Source organism: Paramisgurnus dabryanus, chromosome 11 (assembly GCF_030506205.2).
Source record: "Paramisgurnus dabryanus chromosome 11, PD_genome_1.1, whole genome shotgun sequence".
Lineage (NCBI taxonomy): Eukaryota > Metazoa > Chordata > Actinopteri > Cypriniformes > Cobitidae > Paramisgurnus > Paramisgurnus dabryanus.
In genome coordinates this window covers 11,743,240-11,758,049 of record NC_133347.1, presented here as the reverse complement: position 1 = coordinate 11,758,049, position 14,810 = coordinate 11,743,240, and the positions used below count along the sequence as shown (strand labels likewise).

The 14,810-nt window shown below is 41.9% G+C and overlaps 1 protein-coding gene across 1 annotated transcript in view; it reads left to right on the top strand.

The window, feature by feature from the left end:
- Nucleotides 1-209: 209 nt before the first annotated feature.
- Nucleotides 210-14,810, top strand: part of trabd2b (TraB domain containing 2B) — an 88,750-nt gene continuing 74,149 nt past the window's right edge. The window contains exons 1-2 of the mRNA XM_065246768.1: nucleotides 210-590; nucleotides 3,162-3,731. Of these exons, the coding sequence (XP_065102840.1) occupies nucleotides 477-590; nucleotides 3,162-3,731 (684 nt within the window). The 5' untranslated portion in view covers nucleotides 210-476. The remainder of the gene's footprint in view (nucleotides 591-3,161; nucleotides 3,732-14,810) is intronic.

Sequence of the window (14,810 nt, the reverse complement as noted above, 5' to 3'; positions counted from 1 at the left end):
TTCAAATGGATGGTGTTTTAAAAATCTTGGTCCTAGGAAACTGCTGGTGATTCCTCAAAATTAAACCCTCACCCATATGAATATTTTGAAGATTTAAAGATTAATGTTCTCCATTTTCATCGTCGCCGAAATGTTTTACGCACTCGTCCTTCAAAACAACCTGCTCTCCCCTCCTCTAGTAAAATAAGCAGAGGGGGGAACACGCGAGGCGTTGCGCGTTCCCGGCACAGGCAAGCTCGTGTAGAGTTCGTGCGCGCCACAGCTGGGCAGTTTGCAAGAGAGGAGACACGGAGACAAAACTCAAAAGCATTTAAAGTTCAGGACAGGAGCATGGCGGAGGGGCAGAATGCGTCGTGTGCGCTTTCGAGACGGCATATGTGAGCCGATCACCATAACCGGCGAAAATCTGCGTTCAGCAACAGGGATAAACTTTTGAGAGGTGCTGTGCGGGTTACCCTGTGCACTCTCATCTCGAGATGTACTATCACTCGGGACTACGGTGGCTGGTGATTTTATGCGCTTTCTTTCAAATTGGCTCATCCCGGGATACGCACGAGCTGAGGACGCGGCAATGTGACAAGCATGTGTCGGTAAGTTTGTAAAGCGTGCGCTTTATGAAGTTGCGGCATGCACCTTTGCTGCACCTCGTCATGAAACTTTAAAATGTATAAAGCATAACTCTAATTACAAAATATTGTGTTTATTGCACTGTTTGATGGTGTTTTTGTTGGCTTGTAGATATCTTTTATTCCCAACAACTGAAATCTGCTTGATTGATGTCTGAAAGTATTAGAATGTCTGTATAGTTTAACAAAATTGTTTAGTTTAACAAAATGAAACAGATGGAATTAAATATGTTAAAATTGTATTACATTTAAAATCTTTATATTTATTTTCAGCAATTTAAAATGTAAACACATAAGTAGGCCAATTTTTATAACGTTCCGAACTTATAATTTAGTTGTATAAAGTTCTTGTTAATTCTTGTTCTTCTGTCTCTTCGTGTTATTATGAATGTTATACAGATTTTATAATCGCTATAAAAACTAAATTTCTAAGTAACAATAGTATAATATTACATTTTAAGTAATTAAATGACGCATAACTGCATATTCATTTTAAAACAATGACAATTATTTTAGGGGCGCCCAGCCAACTTGCCACTTCTTGTCGTTTGCAAGTTGAAATCTGGGCCTGAAAAATGATTTTTTGTGCCAAGTGTAATACTCTTACCAGTGCGATGCCAGTTTATGTGTCAAAGGAAAAAAGTGAAAACCCACTGGTGAATTGACTTCAAGTACATTTATATGGAAAAGTTTCACTGACCCTCATAAACTGATCAAGTTTCAGTCAGACGAGAACTGTTAAAGTTGTTATCGAGCATATTTACGTAATTATGAATTGGCAAGTGCACCAGCTTGTTTAATGCAATTAACTTCTCATTGCTTTCATCTGAGCCATATTCATATTCAGTGTATTCATCAGTCGAGGAATGAAAAATATCATCATAGCCGTATTTATTGGATTAGTAATACTCCAATATCCGGTGGATATTTTAAACACAAATGTAATAGACTTTAAAAAGCACAAAGTTTATTATGTATTATGACTTTTATTCTGCAAATTGAGTTTATTTGACATTCATATTTTCATCTGATATTTAATGCGCATTTTTACCTGGAGATGTATATCATTAATGGCACCATTGTCCAGGATATGACCCGCGCATTCTTTGTATAATTCATAATGCGCACGCACCGCGAGGCCTGGTTTTGGTTAAGAAATTATTCATAAAACTAGGCAATGCGCGTCAGAGAGAGTCCTTGAATGTGACCATCTTATACAAAATATAATATAAGGTTTGATAAAGCTGGTTATTGTTCATGAATAACGAGCCATTTTTTAACGATGTCTATACCACAAAGACAAAAGCAATGGCGATTGGTCAATACGTGGAGACAGTTATAAAGATTGTAGGCGTAAATACATAAATAGTTAACGTTTTAGATATTTTTTTAATATTATTATTTTTTAAGTAGAAAAAAAAATCTGGACTTAAAATTGGCATTGCACACATGCATGTAGGCCTGTAAGGATGAACTAAAATACAGTAGGCCTACACAGTCAGGTATAGTTAATTTCCTTTGACTTGTGGTTAATAAACTCTATTCAAAGGCACAGGTAGTTGAATAATTAAATTTACAAGTTGACCATTTAAAAGTGAGATGTACCAGTTTTCATTTTTACAAGGCTACAGCTATTGACAGCCAGCAGTAAATACTTTTCAGAGTTTCAGCAGAGGTTTGCTGTACTGTGGAGTGTAAAAGCTCTGTTTTACGAGGGGAGGCACACTGTAAACTAAGAACCCCGGTTAAACATTTCCACCACAGATTTTAATACGCCAACACTATCAGTGCTATGGCATGAACCGACTCCTCTGTGATCGAGCTGTTATACAGCTGGTTGTTTTTTGTCCTGTTTTGGCAGTGAATAAGAGGACCAATTATGGAAAAGTTAATACATATGTATGGTTGTGGAATCCAGTTAAACAAATATTGTTTTATTATGGTTTAGAGATGATTAAATAAGTGTCTAAAACTTCTTTGGCGTGGTTTACTTTGATTCATGTGGTGGATTTAAGAGCAATCTTTTCTTATGGGTCACTCTTAAAAGTAAAGGTGCTACAAAGGGATGCCATTTAAGTGATGAAATTAAATAACCATTTTTGGTTCCCCAAAGATAACCTTTCAGTCAATGGTTGGTAAAAGAAACATTTCTTATGTGTTTATAGTTTGAAGAACTTTTCCAAAGAAACTTTTTTGTAACAGAAGCTGTTAAAGGTTCTTTATGGAACCACATAGCCAAGAAGGAACCTTCAATTTTCATACATCTTAAATTTTAAAGTTTGTTCATTTGTTCAGTTTGTCAGAAATAAATTGTCATAAAATGGTCCCTAGCTGTCATTGGGACAGTACCCCATAAAAAAGTACACCTGTGAGGTCATATAAGTACCTCAAAGGTACATACTGGTTCCAAATGCATATCTGTACCTACATATTAGGGTACTGTGCCAGTAACAGCTTGGGTCAATTTTTTTTACCATTTATGAAGGTGTAAAGTTCTGCTCCCTGACACTAAAATATTTATTTCTCCTTCTAAAGCAAAAAGACATGAACTCTTTCCTGTGGACAGTAAAACGGCCTCCTCCTTATCCTCCATCCTACCTGTTTGGGACGATCCACGTCCCCTACACACGAGTCTGGGACTACATCCCTGAGAGCACCAAAACTGCCTTCCAGATCAGCACCAATGTCTTCTTCGAACTGGATCTCACAGATCCTCTTACCATCTCAAAACTTACCAGCTGCCAGCTGCTGCCCAATGGAGAAAACCTCCAGACGTTACTTCCACGAGACCTTTACCGCCGCCTTAAGCGCCACCTGGACTACGTCAAACACATGATGCCCATGTGGATGACAGCGGACCAGCGTGGCAGAGGGCTTTATGCTGACTACCTCTTTAACGCCATTGCGGGGAACTGGGAACGCAAGCGGCCCGTATGGGTGATGCTGATGGTTAACTCGCTGACGGAAGCTGATGTGAGGTCGAGGGGAACGCCGGTCCTGGACCTCTTCCTGGCGCAGGAGGCCGAACGCCTTCGGAAGAAGACAGGGGCTGTGGAGAGGGTAGAGGAACAGTGTCATCCACTAAATGGACTCAACTTCTCACAAGTAAGTCAGCAACCAATCCTAGAAATAGAGGTGTGTGTGCGCTTGGAAATCTGGTGGTGAAATAGATGTCGCTTCAGATTAGGTGATTATTACTGTGATTATCCATCAACAAACCGGATCAATGTGGAAATGAGATCTGAAGCCACTATAGATAAATCAAAGAAGGTGGGAGAGAAGCTGTCGGCTTGATCGATTAAGAGTGGAAATCAATGCTAAATAAAATTGATGATGTACAGTGGGAGGAAACAGAATGACTTTCTGCCTGTGCGGTCTCGCTATCATATGACACCTCTTGATTATCCTATTGCTGCCTGTCTAATGTAACATACAGTGAAAGGAGGACAAACTTACCTAATCACTTGATGATGTGCAGGTGGAGGTTTTTTCCTGTAGCTCAGTCGGTGAAGCATTGCATTAGCAGCGGTTGTGGGTTCGATCCCAGAGATATAGAAAAACTGGAAGAGCAATAGACAGCATGGCGGTAAGATTTTTACTAAATAGTCCGTTTTAAAGTCTCTGGGAAGTTATTTTTCGTGTCTCTGGAGCTAAGAGGACATTCTCTTAATTTCTTAATTTATTTATTTGCAATTGTAAAATTATGGGGAGATTTATTATGGGCAAATCCAAGGAAAGTCAAGATTAGGGGTGGGCGATAAAACCAAAATTTTATTTCACAATAGGAATCTTTTTATATCATGATAACGATATGTATCATGGTAGAGTTTTTTATCTTTTAATAAGGTTTTTGTTAAAATATTTAATGCCATAGAATTTTAATAATTCTCACAAAAACTTATCTGCCTAACTTGCATGTTTTTGGCCTGTGGGAGGAAACCGGAGTAAACCCACGCTGACACAGGGAGAAGATGCAAACTCCCCACAGAAAGGCCACTTGTTTAAAACTGCGGTGCTTAAATGCGTGTACAAACGTTAAGTTTTCGTGACCACGCGCTCAACAACGTGACGTCCAAAATCTCTACCAGTTAACACATTTCTACCAGTTTATCATATCTACCAGTTTATCACCCACCCGTAGTCAAGATAAAAGGTTAAGGGGTCCTGCACAAAATTCTGGGTTATTTTTAATAATGGGACAAACCCCACCTTTGTGTTATAAATTAACCTTTGCTGGATTGTTTTAGCCTTACGGTTACGTCAAATATGGACATTTTCTAGGTTAATTGAACCCAAACTTGTTTGTTCCTTTTTGACAACCATAGGTTAAAAATAACCCAACATTTTTTATATATTTACACTTGTATAAATAGACCTATACAAAATATATATTAAATAAAATAAAATGTCTATTAATGTACAACATTTCAACAACATTTTAGTAACCACATGCAAAAGAGACGTACTGTACGTACAAAATTACATTTACCTAAGAAGGTGATTAATTTTATAATAAATAGATAATAATTTTATCCAACACCTTAGATCTGTTTCACATGACACACAGGCACAACCTTAACATTGTCATCACTTTGTCACATTAACATCACTGTTTGCCAGTAACTTACTGTAGATTTAAATTGATGTTATTTACTGGCAACAGTTTGTTCAAAGTTAAACATTTAACATTAATAAGTCTTTGTATTTACAGAATAAAGCTATACAATAACAGCCTCATGCAAGCATTCTGGGAACCAGAAATCCTAATCAACCTTGTTCTGTTTTTTTTTTCTATTTTGGTTCCCAGAATGCTTTGCATTAGGCTGTTATTTTAGTTTTATTCTGTAAAGATAAAGACTTGTTAATGTTTAATGTTCATTTAACTTTGAACAAACTGTTGCCAGTAAATAACATAAATTGAAATCTACAGTAAATTACTGGCAAACAGCTGCCAGTAATACTGTAATTTCTACAAAATTTGTGATATTACAGGTGTTTCATTAAAAAAGTTTATTTAAAACATCTTTAAAGCTAACTGTGCTAGAAATCCCAAATTCAACATGTTGCACCCTGAAAATTACGGATAGAAAAGCAAGTGTAAAATTTGCAGACTGATGACCGCCTCAGACTCTTTTGCATTGGTGGCAAAAACAAACAGACACTACCGGCCAGACTGCAACTGAATCTGTGAACCGGGCCCCAGTGTGACAGGCAACAGGGCTCCTGTGCTAATTTGAGAGGCTACAGAGGTAACACAGCCTCTCCACTTTCATCAGCACCTCCTAACTATGCTGTCAAATAAGAACATGCCTTCAGGGTCTGCCAGCCAGGGTGCCCGGTGAGGAATCGTGGGAAATGTGGACTTAGCACAGGGCGACGTCTCTCTTGTCTTTAATCTGGGAGAGGTCAACAAAACAGTCTCATTCCCAGGCTGGGAGAGTCAAAATATGTTTGATTCATAATACTTTTCGACTAAATGGGAATTGGATAGCATTCTACTTTGTTGCTAATGTAAAACCAAACAAAGCATATTTACAGCCTTGTGTATACAACAAATGTAATTCATTTCTCGAGTCAGTTTATTTTTCACTGAATTACACTCGATGTCATCCGAATGGGCAGAACAGACGTAGTTATGTGGCGCAATACGAACTGCTGCAAAGTGCTCTCAATGATTGTTAAAGTCTCTGTTTTATATTCTGGCAAAAGCTCAGCCAGCGATCCATTTTAATCACAGGACTAATCAGCAAGCTTTTGAACATCTGAATTTCCACCCCCAAAATAGTCCCAGAAGATGTAAAGACCACAAAATGAAATTGACAGGCAAATGATTATGCAGCATTAGAATCTGAGGGATAATTTGAGCGCCTGAAACGCTAAAGTAAGAGTGAGGTCAGCCGACGAGATCATGCATGGAGGCAAGAAAAGGAGGAAGGGGTGGATGATGTGTAGGCTGTGGTGTCGCTGTAAGGCTTAATCTGAAACAGGAGCCATGGGATTTTGAGAGATCAGAGTTGGGAACGGCGCCAAATGCCGCGAGCTGGCTTAATAATCCATCCTAATAAAAGTAACTGCCTACAATATCCTTCAACTTAAAGTGGTTTCTTTGCGGGGCTCCAGGAGTGCTATGCAAACCTGGTGGTGGCATTTTTGCCCACTTGGCGACCCAGGACTTGTGTTAGATTTAAGTAGTCTAGTCTGACTGTTTACTGTGATGCTGCACCATTGCCAAGATCTTTGTGTAACATGTCTGGAACGGATACCCTCACCCACAAAGACCACGCGACCACTTTATGATGAGATCTGGTATTTTAATCTGTTGGTAAGGAGAAATTATCAGGTCAAAACGGGGTAGCAGCTCCTCCCACTCTGACACACAGTGTTGTTTATAGGGAGGACCGCACGTGCATGCGTCCACCAACCTCATGTAGTGAAACTGAGGCCAACAATAAAAAATAAAAAAAAATAAAATGTGAATAAAGAAAGAACTTTAACTATAGCATATGGATTTCCCCTGCTCATTTTAAACAATGTGTTTTTTTTTTTTACTAAAAAAATGTAGTATATCGCATTGCATCTTAACATTTTACACTTGAATTACAAATATGCACCATTTTACAATACAAACTCATGTGAATACACATTAAATCTGTATTCAAATACTGCATCATACTCTGAATGAGCAAAATAATTACAAAACATACTTAAACTCAGTGTATGTAAACATTATATACAGAACTAGATAATGTGCTTAGTATATTTGCACAGTCATATGCAATCTACACAATGTGCATCACACTCAGCACAAATAGAATGGTTTACCAAATAAAACATTAAATAACAGTCTTACCTTTTTATAACACTTAACATAAAACACTCATTAACTATCATCCAACACACTTTACTTTATAAAACAAACAAAACAGATAGTATACCTGTTGGTAAGGAGAAATTATCAGGTCAAAACGGGGTAGCAGCTCCTCCCACTCTGACACACTATAGTATTAGCACACAATGCTAATTAGTTAGCGCCACAATTATACTGACTACTTACACAAAATCACATTAAACAGTACATCCTTGTTGCAGCTAATACTATTGAATGTTGACACAATTTTAATTACATTCATCCAATGACAAATATACACATTGAGGCAAAAAAACATCAACATACCAGTGTTGTTTATAGGGAGGACCGCACGTGCATGCGTCCACCAACCTCATGTAGTGAAACTGAGGCCAACGCAAAACGCACGATGAGAAACCCCGGATGTGCCCCGCTGATGACACTCCCTCCCCAAACAGGTACTCAAAGAAAAGTTCCTCTACATTTTAGATATTTAAACAAAAATGATTCAAACGAAATTTCGTGAAGTTCATTACTTCAGCATGAATACACACATATGGAAAGTATAACATTAATAAAAAAAAAATAATTTTAGAAAATAAAAACTTTAGTACAAAAATATATATAAATAAAAGGAAAACTCAAAACAAAAAACTCAAAACAAAAATCTAGTCAAAGTAATTTTTATACCAGTTACATCCTCCCCCCTGAACTTCACAAATTTCGACTATAGGGGATAATATACACTGGACTCAGACCAACTGCTATTTAGAATATTGTGCAACATAATGTTTCCCACTTACAGGGAAGGTAAGAACAGCAGGTTGATCAGGCCCACTGCAATCACTGCAAAGGGTGCCTTAAACACCATTCATTTATAGATGAAACTTCATCTCAGATCCAGAACAACAGTGTACTGAAAACATTGACTCAAAAGGCACTTTACATTAAAGTTTAAATCTCTCAACAACAAAAAAAGTGCATTCTTACTTTAACAAAGACCTTATAACCCCACCAGCCGGATTCAGGGTTTTGATAGACTGGGTCATATTCTCAATTAACCTGTTGACAGGTTTCACTATCCTGCCCACTCTGGTCCTAACTCCAACCACTTCATGGTCTGTAGTTGGTTCAACATTACCAACAGGAATATCATCATGTATAATCTCTGAAGAAATACTGTTAGATTCATGAATCAGACCTTCGGTTTCTGGAGCTTCAGAATTACTGTCTCTCTCTATGGAGTCATCCTTTGATGCTGAAGGGACTTCTCCCAACACACCAGAAACTGTATCCACTGACACAATACTACTACTACTACTGCTGGGCAAACTCTGCTGAGGGCTCTCATGCACAGCACATTCTTCAACCCAACTGGCAACTCGGTCAGATACACTGGGCTCGATCTCGGAAGCACAATCATTTGCCAAAGAAGTTCTCACACCCATAGACAGTGACGTGCTACTACTGCTGGATGGTACATCAGAATCTTCCAGCTCCAACGGAAGAAAGTTAGCTTGCAGCAATAAGTTGCGGTGAACAGTTTTCTCCTGGCCAGTTTTAGTGTTATGTATACGGTAAATATGGCACTGAGGGTTCAACCCAACTACCCTGTAAGGTGTGGACTCCCACCTATCTGCCAGTTTTCTCTTTCCACGTTCACCTTTGTTGGCCAGGAGAACCTGATCTCCCAACTCAATATCACAGCCCTTTGTTTTCCGGTTGTACAATTCGGCCTGCCGCTGCTGGCTGGCATTGATGTTCTCTTGAGCAACGGTTAGAGCTTCTTTCAGGTCAGTCCTCAACCTCTTTACGTACTTGTCATAGTCAATGACATCACTGTCACCCTCAAGGTTACCAAACATGACATCCACAGGCAGCTTTGGAATTCTGCCAAACATTAGGTAAAATGGGGCATACCCAGTGGATTCATGCACGGTACAGTTGTACGCAAAAGTCAGTGTATAAAGCATCTGAGACCACCTATCCTTGGACCTAGGCGGCAATGCCCTGATCATGTTGCCCAAGGTTCTATTGAACCTCTCGACAAGGCCATTGCCCATGGGATGGTAGGCGGTTGTTCTGGACTTTTTCACTCCTGCGACCTGCAACAGCTCTCGAATCAACTGACTTTCAAAGTTAGCTCCCTGATCAGAGTGGATCCGATCAGGGAAGCCATACACACAGAAGTACTTGTCCCACAATTGCCTTGCCACCTGCCTCGCTGATTGATTACGGCACTGAAAAGCATGAGCCATACGGGAAAAATGGTCAGTAACAACTAACACATCTACGTTATGACCCCTGGAGCTTTCTGCGGTCCAAAAATCAATGCATACAAGCTCCATGGGCCTTGACGTTCTCACACTCTCCAGCGGGGCTCTGCCTTCAGGTTCGGGCGTTTTACTAACGACACAGCGTTGACAACATTTGACGTACCTGCGAACATCATGTTCCAACCCGACCCAGAAGAACCTTTGTCTCGCCAGGTGCATGGTTCTACTTTGGCCCTGGTGCCCTGCTTCATCATGAATGCCTGTCATCACCTGTGCAACTAAAGACGATGGAACAACATACTGTAACCGTTTCTTTCCTGCCAGATTGTCTTTCCTTACTCGATACAGAACACCATCAACCATCTTTAATTTGTCCCACTGCTTCAAAAGCCTGAGAACTTTATGAATCTCCCCAGCACGCTCACGGCGTGAGGCTCTTTTGCCCCTATTGATGTAAAACAGGACCCTGGACAGGCAAGGATCATTTTGTTGTGCATCTCGAAGTTCATCCAATGACAAAACTGGTAAAGGGCATTGCCCAGGGGGTGACAAATGTTGGATGTCTTGACCTATCAATGAGATTGCTCTGGATTCTACTCCTGCTTCCCAGTGACTATGACCCTCTAACACTGCAGACACCTCAGCACAGGAGAGCGGACATTGGTTTGATGTTACACAGGGAGGGTCATCAGCGCCCTGAAGCCCAGTACTCAGCCTAAATGCTTCCTGCACAGTGTCTTTCCCAAACTGTTCTGCTTCCTTGAGCAGTGAAATGTAAGGTTCAGTCAGCAGTCTCTCGCTGAGCCGGTTAGGAACAAAGGGTTGACGACTCAGAGCATCGGCCACCACATTTTTAGGACCAGGTATGTATTTAATGCTAAAGCGGTATGGCGCCAACTTTGAGATCCATCGCTGTTCACACGCGTCGAGTTTAGGCTTTGTGAGGACATAAGTTAATGGATTGTTATCCGTCCATACGACAAATTCACTGCCTTTCAGCCAGTGACTGAATTTGTCACAAACAGACCACTTCAAAGCCAAAAACTCTAAGCGATGAGCAGGATACCTGGCCTGGGCGCGGTTAAGAGCCTTGCTAGCAAAAGCGTTCGGCCGAGCTCTAGTCTCACCCTCTGCAAGCTGCGAAAGTACGGCACCTAACCCGTCAGTAGAAGCGTCAGTGGACAAAATAAATGGCCGGCTAAAGTCAGGATGCGTCAGCACTACAGAATTTACCAAAGCAGCTTTTAGCTGCTGGAAGGCACTGCTGTGCTCCTCCTTCCAATCCCCAGGGCTCAATTTCCTGAACGCAGCAACACGTTTATCTGGAGGCTTTTTGCCCCTTGGGGCAGCTGTCAATGCAAACAAAGGTTTTGCGATAGTGGAGCAATTCTGGATGAATCTCTGGTAATACAACACCATCCCAAGGAAAGACTTTATTTTCCTTTGAGACGGGGTTACCCCATCCTCCATCATCAAATCAGACTCTGACACTGCCGCAATAGCACTGACCTTGTCTGGGTCAGTTGCTACACCTGTACTGTCAATAACATGCCCCAAAAACCGCACGCTTCTCTGAAGGAAATGACACTTTTTAGGAGCTAATTTTAACCCATGTTCACGTAGCCTACTGAACACCATCTCAAGTCTTTTGATGGCCTCACCCTCGTCCGGGGCATACACAAGTAGGTCATCCAGGTAACAAAGCAACGTCAGGAAGTTTTGGTCGCCAAAGATATTCATCATTAGGCGCATGAAGCTAGCGGGGCTGTTACAGAGCCCCTGCGGCAGCCTGTTAAATTCAAATAGGCCCATTGGCGTTGTGAAGGCCGTGAGCTTCTTGTCCTCCTCCGCCATGGCAACATTATAAAAGCCGGAGGTGAGATCCATTACACTAAACAAAGCATTCCCACCCAGGGCCGCCAAGCAGTCTGCTTGGTGAGGTAAGGGGTGAGCGTCCTTAATGGTCCGAGCATTAAGCCAGCGGTAATCAACGCAAACGTGAAGTTCACCGCTCTTCTTCCATACAAGGACCAGTGGGGACGCCCACTCACTACAAGACTTCCTAATGATGTCTTGCTCCTCCATCTCCGAGAGCACCTTCCTCAAGGTTTGATATTGGGCCGGGGGGACACGCCTATACGGAAGCCTAAAAGGGTGGTTGTCTGATAAATGAATCCTATGGACAAACTCTTTGGCCTTACCACAGTCTAGCCTGTGTTTAGAAAACACATCCTGATACTTCTGAATCAGCTGTAGAAGCTGATCCTTCCAGTACGGAGTGACTTCACAGGACCCTATGTCAAGGTCACCGAGGCCAAGCTTTTGCAGTACACTATGTATATCAGAAGGGGGGCTGCATATACCAACAGTAGAGGAGACAGACTGACTCTGTACATTCACAGCCTCTCCATGACTATTTCCAAGTTGCACATCCAAGTCTTCAACTGCTAAAACAGGAGACACATCTGCTATTTTGGCATTACGTCTCAAAGTGAGCGGTTTATTAGACGGGTTAATAACCTTAACCGGCACCCATCTGTCACCTGGCAGTGTGGCTATAACACGCCCGACAAGAACACCCTTCTTGTGAGTCTGAGCCTTAGGTGGTTCGACCAGCACAGCACTGCCCACAGAAACAGAAGAACTGGCGGGAAGCCTTCCCCACACAAGGTGCTCCTGACGAGGTAGAAGTGTGACAGCTTGAGTAAGCTTAGCGGTACCGATGACGGTTGGGATGGTACTGCCCTGCCATCTGTCATGTCCAGATAACATATTCAAGAACCTTTGGATCTCTGGTTCTCCTGTAGGATTTGGCTGATTCATGACACGCCAATAGCTTTGGGACTGCTTAAGTTGACTAAGAATGTATTTGATGACGTTAGTACCGACGATTAACTGGTCTTTTTGTCCTGGTACAACAAGGGTTGGTACAACAACTGAGTGGTCATATACATGCATTTTTAGCTGATAGATGCACTTGGGCCTGACCCGAACGCCACCACAACCTACAAGTAAAATATCAGTGTGGGGCTGATCAGACTCAAGGGTCCCACATGCATCTAGCAGCTTGCACTCCATTTCCTCGCTAATGGTACATGCCATAGAACCAGTGTCCAATAGGCCCTGGCATATGACTGTATCATTAACCAACACATCTGTATAGAATAAACTGTCCGCTTTTTCCAGTTTTGCAATGCTCTGGAACAAAACAATGCTGCTACTTGACTCAACTTGACAATTGCTGCTATAGATGACCATCGGATCATCTTCACTGGTGAGAGGCTGACTTTTAGCACTCACACCGCCCTCCCCCCAATGTGAGTGATCTAGTTTCCCTGATCGTCATTGGCTTGGGCCATGTCTTGCCCAGCAGCCCTTTGACACTGCTTACGCTGATGCCCAAACTCTAAACAATTAAGACATCTCTTTTCCCTCATGCAGTGCGAACGGGTTGAATGAGATCTGTCTCCACATACTGCACATGGGGAAGCTCGATACCACTGAGACGGTTGAGGCTTTGGTCCTGGAGCAGGTAAGGTGGTGCGCTCGAGCACCCTCTCTAACATCTTTAACACACGCTCCAAAGTGCCAGATTCCACAGATTCGTTTGTTTTAGGGTGTGGGCTTGCAGCACATGCTGCAGAGTTTACACCTACATCTACACTTCCTACTGTTACCTGAGTGCTCACAGGTCCTTTAACAACAGCAGCCTGGTTTACTGCAGCTTTAAATGCAGAAGGAAGCTGCCTACGAGACCTAAAGTCCCTTTCATGCTCATCAATGGCCTCTTGGACCTCTTCGGCGGACCATTTGCTTATGGGCTTACATCTAAAGACACTGGCAAGGTCAGAATTAGGGCAGTTCCGGATAAACATCATTACAATCTCCGAACTCATATTCTCCATCTTACCACCACATCTTTTCAGGTGAGCATCTGCTAGCTCGGCTGCTTCATTCAACCTGACCCAATAGTCAACAGGGCACTCATTGTGTTTTGGCTGTGTCGCATAAAAATCAGCTAACGGCTGGCATGAGCCAGGGCTCTCACTAAAATAGCGACGCAGTACCTCGTAAACAACTTCAGGGCAGAGTACTGCAGCCGAGCTGCTTTTTAGCTTAACCTTAACAATGCTCTTTGCCCTACCACAAAGGTGATTAAGTATCTCTTCTACGCTGTCTACCTTGTTGCAGCCCTTTTTGGACAGAAATACTTCCATCTGTTCAATCCACTCCAGGATGGTACACTTATCACTACCATCCCCTCTGAACATTTGTGGGTCTTTAATGTCAGCTTTGACTATAAGGTTTAGCTTGGACAGATCAAGATTCGGTGATAAAGGCATTGTCATTGATGGAAGCTGCTCAGACGATGGAGTGGGATCAGGTAATATTGAGGCTTGGTTTGTCAACAAACGCGTAACAATAGAATCGCCTATTTGACTTCCAAGCTCACCAATGAGATCACGTAGTTGCTGTGTAACATTGTCACAACCAACATTGGCAGGCGTGGATGACTTTGGTTCGTTTATCTTGGTGTAGGGCGGAAACGAAGCAGTCGCAGAATCATAAACCAACATGCGCGGTTTACCAACTTTAGGCTCATCAACTCCAAGAACGCCTCGACCCCTGCCAATGTGAGGTGTTACAAAACTTCCATTAAACGCTCCTTCTGCCATAATACCAGTGGTAAGTAGTTACAATGGAAAACATACACACGCACAAAAAAATATCTTCACAGTTATCATATGCTTTAAGTCAAATGAAGGCAAAAACGGGAAACAAATGGATAGAAAGTCCAATATGTGGTGTGGTGAAGTGAGATTTCAATGACTGAGTTCAATTACTGAATTACTGTCAATGTCCAGACACTGATACCGGAATGTCAATGATGAAAATGCTTCGGACGTCGTTTTCTGCGTTGTGATCCTACGTCGTTGAACCCCAGCGACCAGCTGCAGCGGATCTAGTGCATCCGGGTCACGGCACCAAATTTATGTAACATGTCTGGAACGGATACCCTCACCCACAAAGACCACGCGACCACTTTATGATGAGATCTGG